This window comes from Fulmarus glacialis, unplaced genomic scaffold (genome assembly GCF_000690835.1).
Source record: "Fulmarus glacialis isolate BGI_N327 unplaced genomic scaffold, ASM69083v1 scaffold8677, whole genome shotgun sequence".
Lineage (NCBI taxonomy): Eukaryota > Metazoa > Chordata > Aves > Procellariiformes > Procellariidae > Fulmarus > Fulmarus glacialis.
In genome coordinates this window covers 92,648-109,199 of record NW_009224144.1, presented here as the reverse complement: position 1 = coordinate 109,199, position 16,552 = coordinate 92,648, and the positions used below count along the sequence as shown (strand labels likewise).

Genomic DNA, 16,552 nt, shown 5'->3' with positions numbered 1-16,552 from the left:
TGTCCCTGTGGTCAGTGGGGGTCAGCTGTCCCAGCTGTGTCCCCTCCCAACCTCTTGTGCACCCCCAGCCTCCTCACTGGTGGGGTGGTGTGAGAAGCAGAAAAGGCCTTGACTGTGTGTAAGCACTGCTCAGCAGTAATTAAAACATCCCTGTGTCATCAACACTGTTTCCAGCACAAATCCAAAACATAGCCCTATCCTAGCTGCTACGAAGAAAATTAATTCTACCCCAGCCAAAACCAGCACAGAATTCAAAGCAGGGAACGTGTGTGGCATGAAAACCTGAAGCAAAAGAGAAGTGGAGTAAAGGTTACAGGAGGAGGAGGTGATTGTACAGGGAAAGAAGCTCCAGAAAGAAAAAAGGAGAAATTCTTGGGAAGCCTCAGTGTAGAAACCTGAGAGGTGTTAAGGATATAGACGGATTGTAGCTTATTTCTTCTTATCATCCTTTCATCTCTAAGAACTGCTGTAGTAGATTACATTAAAGCTTTGTAAGTATTTTTAATGATATCTGAAGAAAAATTAAAGAAAATGAATTAACTAGGCTGGGATCAGGAAGTTGAGGAAAAGCAGAAATGGTGTGCTAGGAAGATACTCTCTCACATAATCTTTATATTAAAATGTTTCATAGAATCATAGAAATCTCAAGTTGGAAGGGACCCATAAAGATCATCAAGTCCAACTCCCTGCTCCTCGAAGGACTACCTAAAACTAAATCATATGACTTAAGAGCATCGTCCAGATGCTCCTTGAACTCTGACAGGCTTGCTGCCGTGAACACTTCCCTGGGGAGCCTGTTGCAGGGACCGACCACCCTCTCAGTGAAGAACTTTTTCCTAATGTCCAATCTGAACTTCCCCTGATGCAGGTTCATGCTATTTCTTCGTGTCCTATCGCTGGTCACCAGAGAGAGGAGATCAGCACCTCCCCCTCCACCACCCCCCTTGAGGAAGTTGAGGTCACCCCTCAGGCTTCTCTTCTCCAAGCTGAACAAACCAAGTGACTTCAGCTGCTCCTCATTAAGTCTTGCCCTCGAGACCTTTCAGCATCTTGGTCGCCCTTGTCTGGACACACTGTAATAGTTTGAAGTCCTTCTTACGCTGGGGTGCCAAAGCTGCACATGATACTTGAGTACTGGAGAGGAGAAAGGTCATCTGCTTCGCTGAGGGAAAGCAGAGTGGATAGCGGGCAACCCCCGACTGCCAAGGACTGTATCATATGCAGGCTCATCCTGCTGTAAAGTATGGTACATTCTAAGTGTTAAAAACTAGCATCACCTCTAGATATGTCCTAGCACAGTTAACGGAGAGGTGTAACTGGAAAGCATGCATGATACACATTAATGTACTCAAGTATATATGTAGAAAGGCATGCTGTTCTCATTAGAGTTATTTGTGAACCTTTTTAGCTACAAATTATTTGAAAAGTATTAGCATTTATTTTGATGATACAATTCTAATGAAGCAAAATAAACGGTATGAATCCCATTCTGCACTTAATAGCTCCTGTCTGTCAGACTGGAAGCTCCCAATGTGCTCATCTGTTTCTTTAGGGGAACAATTTTCTCCATGTCTTTTAAAGACTTTCTCCAGAACATCTTCATTTTTCACTCTGCAGAGTCCTGAGGCCATTATACTTTACTGGGGTAACCAAGTCTGCTAGACCCTTTTTACTTATTCTTCTATGGTACAAATTAAACTGTTCTTTCTACACTGCTGCTGTACTTCAGATACAGTCAACAGCACATGTTGACTACTTCTGTCAGGCGGCACTGCATCTCTGTATCTGTCTTCCCTTCTTTGTTTTTTCCTCCATGCTCCGTTATTTTCTGTAAATGCTATTTATTACGTACTGTGGTCAGCATTCTGCCAGATCCATCTCACTGCATTTAATTATGCTGTGTTGAAGGGTAGCTGAGCAGTTAACAGAAGTTGCACGCTCACAGAGCCTTGCTATAGGTTTTTTTTCCTCCAGCATGAATGTTGAATCATTAATATCAGCTGAGTTTGAAATTTACCTGAATATGTTTTACTATTCCAAAGAGATTACACAATGGCCCTGATTAGCAGCAGCATTTTGTAATATCACTTAAGGCTTTATCACAGTGGAGTACTGCCAGTAATAGTCTTTAATTCACTTATATGTACCAATTCATCTCTGTCAGGTTTCTATTAATTTCTTTGCTGTTTTACTTTGTCCCTATCCCCTGTATAATAAGGCATGATTTCCACATTTATGTAGCCAAAATAAAATTTTAAAAAATTAAATCTTCAGCAAATTAACTGTGGTCCTTTGATTTGAGACAACTGTGCCATCTCTCCATTTGTGTTCACATTTAATCCACTTTTCACAAGTTAATGTATTTAGGAGAATCTAGGTGGGTCAAGTGACCAAGGGGCAGTAACAATTTTACTGTCTAATTTAGATAAAAAGTTTCAGGATTGGGTTAGGTGTATTAACTGCAAAGTGGAGGGTAGGTGTAGAATTAAACTGTTCATGCACACACACATGCATACACACATGCATACACACACACATACACACTTGTGAAAAGCCACACTATTCAGCATTGATTTTTTTCATCAGAATGATGACCAACCTTGGTTACAGAGGTGATTGCCAGAGGTAAAGAACAAAATTGCTGCATGCACCATTTTGTTTTATCTGGCACCGGTTTCACAGTGTACTGGAAGATCTAAACAGTTGGGTTTGGGTTTGGTGCTCCAAATTTGTGTGATGAATCAGTGTCTGTGGTTGCTGTTGAAGCAGATCCAACTGTGTATTTGTTCTTTCTTTTTCATTGTTAGGATTGGTGCAAAGCATCAGGAGTTACGGCAAAAGCAACTGAGAGGCCTGAGTGATTATTCTACTGGTCCTGGAGGGCCTGACATTGATGATGATGAGATGGATCCAAATTATGCCAGAGTAAACCACTTCCGAGAGGCTTATCCAGCAGCAAGCATCTACAGGCCATCATCACCAGCAGCAGCAGAAACCTTTGTATATCCACGTGATTCTCCTTCAGCACCAATAGAGAGGGAGCACTTGGAAGGACTGTATGCAAAAATAAACAAGCAGCACTACCCACAGACTCCTGGTGACAGGTAATATTGCCACCTGGCATTACAATGATAGCTTGGTGGGGAGTGAGCCTGGGGCTGGGGGGAGGGGCTGTTCAGATGCCCCAAACCCCTGTATTTACTGACTAGAAAGCTATGGACTTCCTCTTAACCAAAACCATGATTTGCTGCAGCAGTACCCCCAAAGCATCTAAGCAAGGCAGCAGTCAAACAGAAATCATTAAAGAAAAGTCCATATTTCACAAACAGAATGAATGAACTGACTCTAGTCCAATTTCTGCACTGCTGAGAGAGTGTTTTTCCCTATTTCAATCGGGAAAAGTTCTTACCCTGCAGCAAAAATAATCTGTTTTCAGATCCCTTTCGATCCTGCTGATCATCAAGTGCCTATTAGTAACAGGTTTTGTATGATAGCATGATATATTGCATATGTTTATGGTTTAGTTTTCCCCAGCTGTGTGATATTATGCGCTTTCAATTAGGTTGGGGAGAGAACTGGGAATCATGGCATTTTTATGCAGACTGTGAAGTGTGGCTTCACAAGACTGATTGCCTTTCACAGCCTTTCCAATAACCAAGTGGGAAGGAAAGAGCAATTTTTAATCCTTACTGTCAAGCTTCCAGGTTGATAGCATTAAAGAAAGATGGTCAAGTTTTTCCCTGGGTTAAAAAGAAAACAGAAATTCCTTTGAGTTGGTAATGTACCCACCATGATGATGATTTTAAAACTGGTTGCTTCTGGAATTTGGGGCTAAAAGAACGTAAGACTTCATTACTATCATGGCATTAATATATCAATGTTGGGTTTTTCAAACCAATGTATGAGCGTGTAGGCAAGATACACAAGTCTATGTGAAAAGAAGAGCTGACAGAGTAACATGGGGGACTTGAGGAATAGTTCACGCTTTGAGTTCATATTACAATCTGTAGCGTCGCCCCATAGCCTCAATCTGTGCTATGTGATACCACACTTGTTAATTTTGGAGAAATATGTGAGCACAGATATAGGAGTGTTTTCAGTTTGAGGCATCATAATACTTTAAAAACGTCTATTGAGTCATTGTTATAAATAGTAATAAAACACTTCTGACATAAATCTAAGTTTGTAGCAGGGAATGGGCCAAGTATCTCTCTTCTTCACCTAAATACAGTATGGTAGAGATCTTTCCAAACGTAATGACATTGCTAATTTTTTTCTTCCATATTTTTAACTCTTCCCCTACTACATAAGGGTGAAGAGGGTAAAATAAGAGGTAGTGATCACAGCTTTTTGCCGTCTAGCAGGTTTTGCTTTATTAGAAAAGTCTTGAGGCAGTTGTCACTGAAGTCACATGAACATTTGTATATAGCGAAGGGATCAGAAACTGAGTTCATACTAACCCAATAAACCAACATCTGAGAATTCCCAGCAGGAGGGAGTCTAAATTCAGGTTCGTATATTTTTCAAATATAAATATATACAGATATAACTCAAATGGAGTAAGTAAGATATTGTCATAAAGGTTGCTTCATAATTTCAGTTTTAACAGGACTTTATAACTTTACATTTTAAAAACATCATCAGTTTTGAAGTGTGGTCTATACATTGTTTTTCCATGCAGCAAAAAGAAATGCTCAAGTCTTTCCCTCTGGCCTTTTTTATTTGATTGCTTGTATTGTGGTTGTAACTACACTGAATGAACTCTTGACTTGCTATGTGGACAAGATTGAAGTCCCAACCAGGCTTGGATTCAGTGTTGGGATCCTGGATTTTAGTGTGGATTTAGCTGTAATTGCATGATAGCATGGTAACTCAGTGAAAAACTAAAACCAAAACATCTAACAGGCAAAAAAAGTTACCTCATATCTGAGCCCATGATCAGAAGTCATGCTGAGAGGCTGTTCTGTCTGTGTTGATTCTGCACTGAAAGACAAACAGTCCACAACAACTTCGCTTTGTTGAATTTCTCAGGCTTGTAGAGGTTGTTTAACCAGATTAGGAAAAGATAGGAAATGTGGGATTCTTATTAGGCTGCCTTTGTTCTTTTTTTAAATCTTTCTTTCCTTTGTCTCAGAGACAAAAAGGTGGTTGTTATTCGCCAGCAAAAATGTGCCAAACGTGAATAATTTTATGTGAATTTATGCAGTGGGTCGTGAGGTCTCAGCCAGCAGTTGTTGAATATAGTGGCAACTTCAGGCAAGGAAATCTTTCTGTGCTAGAGGGAGAGTATCGAAAGGAGAAGGAGATGTGGAAGGAAAAATCCCTGGATAACACGTTAATTACAAAACCAAATCTGCTTTCAAGGGTCAAGTATGAAAACTACCTTGTCTGCCTCAAAATGATGGGAAAGGGCTAGAATGGATGCTTATTAGGCAAACCAAAGTTATTTTATGTTTGCAGGGCTGAACATTTATCAACACATTTGTCATGTAATAGCTCATGCTTTGGTCTTGCTAACGCATGCATGCTCTCTCTCAAAGTTTTCCTATTAATTTTACTTTAGATGGATGGCTTTTTCTCCCACCTCTGACTCTCAACTTGTAATATAGTGTGTGGAGACTTGATCAGTGACTAAAGTAAATGGATTTTGGGGTAGAAGGGGGATTTGAACACGGAGAGAATAGATTATTTCATTTTGGTCTGGGAATTCCAGTTATGTGTCATTATGACAGAGAATTAAAACTCATTATTTGAAACAAGAAGTTCATTTTTATTTTATTTTATTTTTGCAGAAGAATGTATTAACATAATTAATGCCTTTTAAAACTTGGAGGCCATTTGTAAAGTAAGAAGCTTAGTGGTCAGATAAGTGCTGTTCACAATTTGCGTACGCTTACTCATCTTCCCCTTTCTCATCACCAGAATCCATCAAGTGTTCCTGGTTCATTCTTCTCAGTAGATTCGCAGTTTAAACTGAGAATCTCCCTCAGTATTCAGAAAAGCAATGGGCTGCACATGTATGAAGTCTGTTGTTTTAATCATTATGAAGTATGTTTGCTGCCTCCAAGCACTGCTCCTCAGGGCACATGCAGACCTGCTGCACATGGCTCTTTGCATACTAACATCCCCTTATCTACAATTGCATCTGGCATCTCAGCGGTTTTTGCTTTGGGGTTTTTGGGGGTTTGCTTTGTGTCTCATTTGCAACTGTTGTGTAACGTTCTTCTGCACTGCTTCACAATTGTTGATTTTCATTCCAACGATGACTATATTCAGTGCAATAGATGTAATTTTTTGTGTATATTTTGCTGAAAGCTTTGGGATTCTTAACTGAGAGAGGTGCTATATAAATGTAAATTGTCCTTATTAATGAATATAGCGAAAGCATTAGCATGATCGGTGTATTCTGTGAATGTTAAGTTAAAGAGAGTGAAAAAAAAATGAGCTGGCAAAATCACACATTTCTTTGTAAATCAAGCATTTTTCTGTTTATTTCTAATTAGCCACAATTTTCTGTAATGCAAATGGCATCCCAAAGGATGGTGCAGCCTGCACAGCCACCTTGTGCAGCTGGGGAACTCGCAGGGTCTTTGCCTGAGATGCTGTATGTTTCCCCAGCCTGTGGCAGAGTCTGGGTGATCTGTGGCCCATATGTTCCTGAAACAAGTGGTAAGTCACATCTCTCTGAGTTTAGTCATCAAGGCTGTACCGTGACAGTGCTATGACATGTCAAAGCCTAGGTGTCAGACCAAAGCCAAAAGAGCATATGCACAACGCTATTATCACTTAAATGTCAGGCATGTCACATGGTGCAACCCTTTCTCACGTTTCAAATAAGCAATTTCCTCTTTTTTCTTCCCTTGAACATGGTGCTGTCAAGTATATCCAAACACCCCGAGTACATCTCCGGAAAGGTTCTAGAGACTTTGCTCAACTTATTTCCTCAGCCCAGAACTATGAAACATTTAAAGTCTGATGCCAAACTCATTGCCAAGTATAATTTTTCATTTATTTATGTGTCTTATCTTGGGGAATTTCAAAGTGCTGGTCTGACAAAAATGAATACAGTTTTCCTTTGTTTAGCGAGAATAGATTCAGAGCTGTATCTTGTTGCAGATTTAAAAAAATACTAACAAAAAACCCAACACTGTTTTATTACATAGGAGTAGAGTCCAAAGCCCCAGTCTGATCCAGCTTTCCATTTTTGGAGATGCTATGTTGGGTCGCACTGTGCAAGATCTTATACTCTACAATGTTAATTAATTAATTGAAAAATGGATCTTCCTTACTACAGGGTGAAAGTTTCCTTATGGAAACTTGCACTCTTCCAGAATGTTCAATCTAGCAGCATACAAAGTTGAAAGTGGGGAAATGAAGCCCATACCTCTGCGCAACCCTAACTCTGCCCCTCGCATCCCACCCTCAGAGCTGGCCAGAGTCATGAGAGAGAGGGGCAAGACATTGGGCAGTCTGCCTCTACCTGGAAAGGATCAAATGGAAAAATTACTGTGTGTGTCCTGAGAAACTAAATGGCAAATGTAAGCTATGTGTAAGCCTGAGAGGAGAGTAAAAAGGGTCCAGAGTTTTGAAATTTAGCAAAGGGAGCATTTTTTTACTAAAAAGCAGGCTAAATGCTTGTCTTTTGGGCAGGTGTAGGTTGTTCCCATCCTGCTCAATCCAAGACCATAGGAATCCAGAGCTGAACAGAAGAGGCTTTGTTAAAAAAGGGCAAGTTAGGGTTGCCCAGGTATGTTACTTAGCCCTATATTTCTAGTCAGCCAGAAACTGAAGTTTTCTTGTTCTTAGTACAAAGTACAGTTGGCATTGCTCACTGTGCATCCATCTACGACACTTTTTATCACTGAATAGCAAAAAAGCAATCCACTGCTCTAGGAGTGGATGGTCCTTTACTCAGGGATGGTTATTCTTCAAGATGGATACTGTGGAGGCAAGGTAGAAATTGAATGAGGCTGTGTAATACCTACATACCCTTTGCCACTATACCTTGTGTTACACTGGAAAGAGAATTATGGTCATGCATTGAAATATTTTGATTTACGAAGCATGGCTAGTACGAGTAAGCCATGCGCTCTCTCTTACCACATAGCCTCTTCTGCTTGGTGTCCTAAAATCATCTACGCTGTTTCCCTGTCCTTTACTACCCTATGCCTCCTGAGACTGTCCTCTGACTCCTTTACCTCTGGAATTTATTTTTTCTGAAACGTACCGTGAGGTCTTCCGAACCTTTGGCTGCAATCCGGTCACTGTTCCCATAATGTTAAAACAGAAACTTAATGTTTGGCAGCTTACTGTCCTTCCTGGCTGATCGAACTTAACTGTTGTCAGAAATCTAACTGGCATTGGCAAGTACAGCAGAGGTTCAGTGGTTCCTGGGGGCTCTCAGTAGAGCGTCCTGCTCGTGGGAGCAGGGCAGTCCAGAAACCCCTTTGCCCACCAGTTCCACAGGAGTGGAAATTGTGCCACTGGAGTTACACTTGTACTGTGTTTTTTGTTCCTGATACTATTTGCGGTTTTCTTCCTCAGAAAGGACAAATAGGTACTGCATACTCATTATGCTAACTAGGGAAAATGTTGAGTACCTGGACCTCCTGAGATATATTTAAATGAGCCTTGGTTCTATTTCCCACCTACATGGGGAAAAAAAAAATCTACGGGTAGCATTAAAGAAAAACTACTTTACAGATGGAGTTCAAAGTGCTATTTCCCGGGAACCCCTCATCCAGATCCTTCCAACTTTGGGACCCTAGCCCTATCGTTCACTTCTCGTGGAAACCCCAGAGCATTTTAGAGCATGTCTAAACAGAAGGAAATTGTCAAACTTTTACCGGAGCAGAGCTGCCGCTGCCATGTAATGTGTGCATGCTTGTTCGAGGCCATGCATTCTTCAGCAGAAATAAATTCTGTCTGGAATAGTCACAAATCTGCCTGCGTGCATCCTGCCTGCTAGGGTTTGCATTTGGATCACCTCACTTATTGACAGATGTGTAAAATTTTATATACTGCACTCCCACAACTCCCTTGTGACTGTCCTGCTGCAGATGCTGGTGAGCCTGAGTTTTGGCAGCTGTGTTAAGCAATCGTATGCATTCAGGTTTTTGGGTTTTTTTCCCCTCCAGCCCTGTCTTTTCTTATGTGATATATTATTGCATGGAATTATTTTACGTTAATTCTGCCTGTTTATTGGTAATGTCCCATTCTTCCAGTCATTTGGATGCAAATGCAAAAGATAGATCCCTGGAGAAAGAGCAGGTCTGTTACTGGAAGATGAGACCATACCAGAGGATACAGAGTGAAATGCAGATGGTGTTGTCAGCCTCTTAAATATACAAATAAAGACAAAATGAGATCGTCCATGCAGCTGGAATGAAATCATATGGCCTTGCATGTGTTCCTGCCATAGCGTATTTCCTAGTGTGAGCAAGAGATGCTAAATTCTATCTTATGCAGGATGTTGTTTGACCAAAAGCTCATACTTGCTCCTTTAATCAGCAGCAGAATAATGTGTGTATGCATTAACTTTTCTCTGCACAGTATTTTTTTAACAAAACACCATTTATTTTAAATGTGTGTGTGGTCAGTTAAGAAGCCAGAATTGACTGTAGGGCTGGTAAGCTCCAAGAAAGAGAGAGGGAGATCATTACACTGCTGCTCATAGATAGCTATTTGTGAACCAGCTGATAATGTGCAAAATTAAGATTTCGTAAGTGGCATTTTAAATGAATGGCTAATGGCTGAAGATTAATTAAACAGAGTTGTTCAAAAGAGAAGCTGTTAAAATCTTGTTTATAGGCCAGTCACTTCCATACTTAAAGTGCAAACCCTAATAGCGTGTGGTATTTCCATTTAGAAGGCAAGCAATGTAACTAGGATATTTTCCTTGAACAAGGAAATCTACCTTACTGGATATGCAGCATGGATGGATAGATGTAGCATTGTGTACTGTGTTTTATTCTTCCTAATTAATAGTTATCTAGTAGCAGTACAGACAGACAAATGCTTTTCCTCTGAGAATTTGGTAATCTTAAATAAAATTGCTAAATCTTATTTTAATTAAAGTGTAAGGGACTTGGTTAAATCTGATGTCGTTCTATTTTCCCACTACTCTCCAGTAGTCCGTTCAACTTCATGTACTTTAGGGTTTTCAAAATGCCCAGCTTTTCATTGCTCGAGGTTGTCTTCTGTCAGAATGAGTCTCTTTCGCCCCATCATTAGCCTTACAGACTTGCTCTAGCTAAGAAAAAAAAAAAAGGTGTGTTTTCAGTCAGCTTTATTCTGTACTGCAATTCTGGCTAAATGATGAATGTTAACCTAGTCCCATTTCCCTGATTTAAGAGAAACAACAAGCAGCAGGTCGTTATGCTGCTCACAGTTGTGAGGCTTGTCCTTCCAGCAAGTCCTTTGCCAAGAAACTGTTTGTTTGTCTTTTGTTTTCCCTTTCTCTCAGCCCAGTTCCCAATCTTTTTGTTAACTATCTGCTGGTTTTCCCCCAGCTTCCCGACACAGTACTTACCGTTTCCTAGCTTCTGGATGTGCAAGTAGTTCCAGAGAAAGGCCTGGTGACTTGGCCTTGTGCAAGCTTTGCTGTGTAGCCCAGTGTAAGATGAATCAACAGTGCTGACCTCAGGGAGCTCGCACTCTATCCAAGCCATGGCTTTCAAAAACTCCTAGTTTTTTTTCCTAGCTGCTACTAGTTAAATGGAGGAAAGGGATTCTTTCTTTCATTGTCGAGATAATCTTGGTTTAGTAAAACTGACCAGTAGATGAGGGTATGGGATTTTGTTGTGCTAGACTTTTAGGTCTGCACATACTAAGAATCTGTCTTTTTTGGAGGTGGAAGAGGTTGGACATGAGGAGCATAGACCAACTCATGTGTGTGAGCATCTGTATGTTCAGGCTCCAGGTGATGACATGAGATCACAGCAAGTTCTGTCCTGACTTTGTTGAGATAAATTAGTGGCTTCTGGTCAAACTGTTTTTAAAAAGTAGGCAAAGTTTAGTGGGAGGCAAAGAATCCTTTCCCAGAAATCTTAAAGTAATGGACAAAGGGTTCAGTTTGGAGGAGAGGGAAAAAAGGGCTATCACCGGACTGCTTCAAAATGCTGAGTAGTTCCAGTTGAGACAGCAGTGATACCTGTCTAAGAAGGATGAAGAAGTAACTCTTAGATGTGACAGGGAAGATGGACATAGACTGACTGGAGCCATGAGAAATGTCTTTACTTCTGTTCGAGGTTATCCAAGGTCTGTGGGACCTGTGCTAACACGTTCCTCTGAGCTACAGGTAAAGCAATCCCCAGCCCCCCTCTCCATTAAGCAGTGAGGAGCATAACTGAGTCCTGAGAGTCTTCAGCTGGCATCCCAGAGTTTCTCATACGTTCTCAAAATGAACAGTCGATCAGTTTTCTCAGTTCCCAGGACAAACTCTTACACCAGTTGAGATGCCTGCAGCACAGGGAACCGTCGGGCACACCTCAGACCTACCAGCATTGCCAGGTTATGCTGCCACCAGGAACAACGCAGGAGCTCTGGTAGGGTTTTCCAGCATGACTGCTCGTGTCTAGGCAAAGTGCTTAGATCTGTGTGGTGCTCATACAGCTTAAATGTGTGGTGGAAACCTTACAGTGGAAACTGTTGTCTCTATGCATCCGTAAGATGTAGGGAATTTTTGCCATATTTTGAGAAGATTGTTTATACACTGGTTTTTCTGCAGTCCCAGTTTACCTGGGGTTTACACTGGCAGATCTTTAAGTTTTTTCTGCTAATCTTAATTCTTCTGTTCCACTGAGTGACTTAGCTCTCAACATAATAAGATACAAAATCTCTAATGGGGCCACAGATCTGACCTCAGAATTAGTTGATGGGAACCTTCTCATGGAGGGTTCAAGCATCTAATAGCAGGATAAAACGACTGCTCCTAAAGAGTCCAGGACCTTGCTCCCTGCTTGTGTCAAGATGCCAGTGGTGAAACGTTACCCAGTAAGCAGCAACGTTACTTAGTAAGCAGCATTGCTGATAGCAAGTAGAGGCGGAAGCACGAACCAGGTCTTTCAGTTAGCAGAAAACTGTAAGAATTGATGTTGTTTGAAAAGCTGAAAATCACTCAATATTGTGCTAGCAAAAATATTGGGAGGACTGATGAGATGTGATGGAAATGGCTTAATAGGCAACAGGATGCTGAATAAAAAGAGAATAATTGTGATTATTGTCTGACAGCTGTGCAGAGGATACAGTCGATGACACTCTAAAATGTGCTATTTTTCAATCCATGATCACAAGTCCACTGGCACAGACAGTAATCCGAAGGGTCATAGTTAGGCAAGAAATAGTTTATTGTTTCATCAGCTCAAGTCTTCTGATGTAGTTAAGTTGGTATATACTCTGAACCTCTGTGACTGTCCTTACATCCCCGCAAGGAGACGTGGCACCGTATGGAGTCCGCTGTACTGTGGCTAAGGAGCAGTTTCTCTGGCAGGCCATGCGGCAGCAGAACATTTGTTGACATTGATCAAGGTATCAGTATTGATCTTGGGATGGTCTAAGAGAATTGTGACTATTTTGTGGAGAGTGATGTTAGACTGTCACAGAAAAAGAAATAAATAACTTGTCTTAAGCTACATTGTGGCCTGCATCTGAGAGAAAGTGAGGTCTTTCATTAGGACAGAGGGATGTGAGAAAATGATGTTGCTTCAGATAACCATACTGGTTATCTTTTTTTGTCACTAACTTGTCCTTGGTGTCTGGAGGCCATTTTTAGAAAGCAGTGGAGAGTGATTGCATGAAAGATTTTATACTCTGCAGTTGTCTGCAAAACAGGTAGCTGCCTTCATTTTTTCATTCCACCAAGCTCAAGAGAGAAACAAAAAACAACTCGTGATAAAAAAGATGCAAGAGGAGTGAGTGTGAGATACCTTTAAAAAGTGCTAAAAATGAAATAAATGTAACATACTTGTAAAGCAATAAATGTCCTCTTGATTTTTTTTTTCCACCCCCCCCTCCTTGTTTCTCTCCAGTTTCCTACTTGTGTAGCAGTAGGTCAGTGTGACAGCTTTCCAGTGTCATAGTCCTCTCTTGAATCTGCACTCTGGGAGGTTGCTAGCCCCTTCCCTCCAGGGACTTGGAAGCAGTGAGGAGAAACAAGAAAGAGCCAACTAATGTTTTAACATTTCAGACATCGTCTTATTGTGCAGTCTTCGACCTATATTTATAGTTTAATTTCTTCATTCACTTAAAATTTTAATCTTAAATAAAATTTTTCAGCCTAATAGTATCTTAGGGGCATTTCTTCTCAAACCAGTATTAGCTAGAACGTGTCCTTCAGCTGTGGAGTTTATCTGTTATGAACACTTCTGCCCTTAGGCTTTGATGCCTACTTAGACATGGATATGGTTATTACCTTGTAAATGGGAATCAACAGCAAATGATCGTTATGGTATTTACATAAAATGCATGGAAAACAATTATTTTGAGACTGGCCTGTAAGTTTAAGCATAGAACATGTTTCTAATGCAAGTGTTGTACATGGCCTGGCAATTAAAAAGTAAGCAATAATGCACCTTCAGAGGGAAGTAAGCAATAATGCACCTTCAGACCACGTTCAAAGTGTGGTCTGTCTTGTGGGGAGGGGGCAACTATTTTCTATGCCTGAGTCACCATAATGGTCAATAATTGCCTGAAAGGACTGCTTTAATTGAGCACTTGTATGCTGTAAGTGTGCTGCTAACCAGGAGACCTGGATTGCTTCTGCTCTGCTCTTGGGTAATGACAGAGGAGCCTTCTGTGGCTGGAGCCCTTGCTTTACATATCAGCAGATACTTCCGTAACATGACAAAGGGGTGTGAGGTTGTGGAGGAGGGTTGGGGAACAACATCAGAGCAATAAACCTGCTCCTAATTGTTATTGATAGTTAGTACACAAATTAGAAGCAGACAGTCTGCAGTCCTTCACCTGAATAAGGTGTTGTTTTCTTCCTTTAACATCTTCTGCTGTTCCTGTCCGTGATTTGAAAAAAACCAGGAGGCAATTATTTTGTGCTTCTATATACAATGGCGATGTTTAAGCAGCAGCTGCTTCAGAGAGGGAGAGTAAAGGAGACTGGGGGGGAGGGACTGATCTTTTCCTCTTTTTCTCTGTAAATACCAGTGTCTGCATCAGTGGTGATGCTTTGACCTCTTTGCTATAGAGCTTGAAAAGTCTCTTGCACTTAGTGACATGTTCTGGCTCCAAAACTGAATAGGCAGAAGTCTAATTCTCTTTCTTTGAGTGCTGTTACAAATAGATTATCAATCTAAATATGATAAGTGCTTGAGAATTCCTCCCAAAATTTAGACTCATTAGTCTGAGTACTGGTGGTTTTTTACATGTCTGTATGGCTTCGGAAATGATTAACAATATTCCTTCATACCTTTTCTCCTTTAATCTGCACTCTGCCTACTATCTCATTACTATTAGCTATGGCAAATATACCAGATGTCTGAGCAGCTTCATTGTTCTGTTGTTTTTCTTTTCAAGACTCTAATGCATAGATAGATGTTAATTTCTCTTTTGTGTTAAAACCTGCCTCCAGGAATAAGATTACCAGTGTTCAGTCTTTGGCTGGTAGAGATACTGAGGTCTCATATCTTCTGAATGCTTTGTCTCAGTGTTTCTACTAGCTCAGTGCATTTATAGTGGAGGTCTGTTCTTCTATAATGCCCATGGAACCTTAAATTAATGTCCCCTGACTTTAGGAAAACAATTTTAACATGTTTTCTAAATGTTTTCTTTATTCCCAGGGTTGAGAAATGATACACAAAGACACCTGCTCTTCCAAGTGGGTGGAAATTGAAAATCGTGCCAAGAAAAATGCTGTTTCTCAGAAAAGATTCAAAATATGCATTGTTTAAAGTGTGGCATAAACAAAATAGATTATGTAAGGTTCATGGGCCCTTGTTTGGGATGAGATCACTCACTCGTGGGTCCGGTTCTCTACTAACAATACTTAGTGCTTATATCTAAAAGGAAGCTACAGGCACTGAATCAGCACAGCTCCCTTCAGTTCTACATAAGACCCACTGTTGTGCTTGAGTAACACAGCGATGGCTCCAGACCTTTAAGAAAATGTGTGCTGGTTTGGCTGGGACAGAGTAAATTTTCTTCATAGCAGCTAGTATGGGGCTATGTTTTGGATTTGTGCTGGAAACAGTGTTGATAACACAGGGATGTTTTCATTTCTGCTGAGCAGTCCTGACACAGAGTCAAGGCCTTGTCTGGTCCTCACCCCACCCCACCAGCGAGCAGGCTGGGGGTGCACGAAAAGCTGGGAGGGGACACAGCCGAGACAGCTGACCCCAACTGACCAAAGGGATATTCCATACCATATGACGTCACGCTCAGCATATGAAGCTGGGGGGAAGAAGGAGGAAGGGGGGGACGTTTGGAGTGATGGCGTTTGTCTTCCCAAGTAACCGTTACGTGTGATGGAGCCCTGCTTTCCTGGAGATGGCTGAACACCTGCCTGCCGATGGGAAGGAGTGAATGAATTCTTTGTTTTGCTTTGCTTGCGTGCGCAGCTTTTGCTTTACCTATTAAACTGTCTTTATCTCAACCCACGGGTTTTCTCACTTTTACCCTTCTGTTTCTCTCCCCCATCCCACTGGGGGGGAGTGAGCAAGCGGCTGGGTGGGGCTTAGTTGCTGGCTGGGGCTAAACCATGACAACACATTTCTTTAAAATGGATCAGGAAACAACGGATCGATTTACAGGTAACAAATGTGAATGTGTGTTTACTGGGAAGAAAAGTGACAGTTCACATCTGGGTTTAGATAAACACATAAATTTGGTAGTGGATGCTTCATTTCTGTAGATGTAGGTAGTAATATGTGACAGTCACTGTGTATGATAAGATCGCAGCAGTTGCCACAGTACATAAAAGGATACAAGAACAGATGAAATCATTAATGGTTTCATATCGTATCCTGTCTTATTTCCGGTAACATAGCATGCCTGGAACTTAATGGGACATATCTTTGTAAGAATCAACAGGTATGATGTTCTGGAAAACATGAAAATCTGCAACCTTGCATGAGAGGCCAAAGCAATATGTTGGATCTGACATTTTTTTAAAGTACAAATTGTGTCATTGGTATAGTTACATAAGGTAGAACTTGTAAATTTATGTTGCACAATTTGAAAAGCAAATGATAGCATGTGGATTTGTATCTGCTGCTCAGAAAGAAGACTGATGTGCAAGTCCTGTTTCCATCAAAGTGACAAAATTTCTGTTGACTGAGGTGGGAAATTGGAACTGATTCCCCTGCCTGGTTCTCCCTGAAAGAATGATGAAGTGATGTTTTCTTTTCTGTTTTATACTTACTAGTTTCACAGCCAGATTACTGTAACTTGAGCTTTTTTGCCATACCTAGAATCATAGAATCGTTTAGGTTGGAAAAGACCTTTAAGATCACCAAGTCTGACCGTTAACCTAACAGTGCCAAGTCCACCGCTAAACCATGTCCCTAAGCACCACATCTACACGTCTTTTAAATATCTCCAGGGA

General features: G+C 41.0%; 1 protein-coding gene across 1 annotated transcript in view; it reads left to right on the top strand.

The window, feature by feature from the left end:
- Positions 1–16,552, top strand: part of PARD3B (par-3 family cell polarity regulator beta) — a gene marked incomplete at its 5' end in the record, with an annotated part of 291,514 nt that overhangs the window by 208,299 nt on the left and 66,663 nt on the right. Inside the window, one exon of the mRNA XM_009582067.1 lies at positions 2,808–3,104. Within this exon, the coding sequence (XP_009580362.1) occupies positions 2,808–3,104 (297 nt within the window). The remainder of the gene's footprint in view (positions 1–2,807; positions 3,105–16,552) is intronic.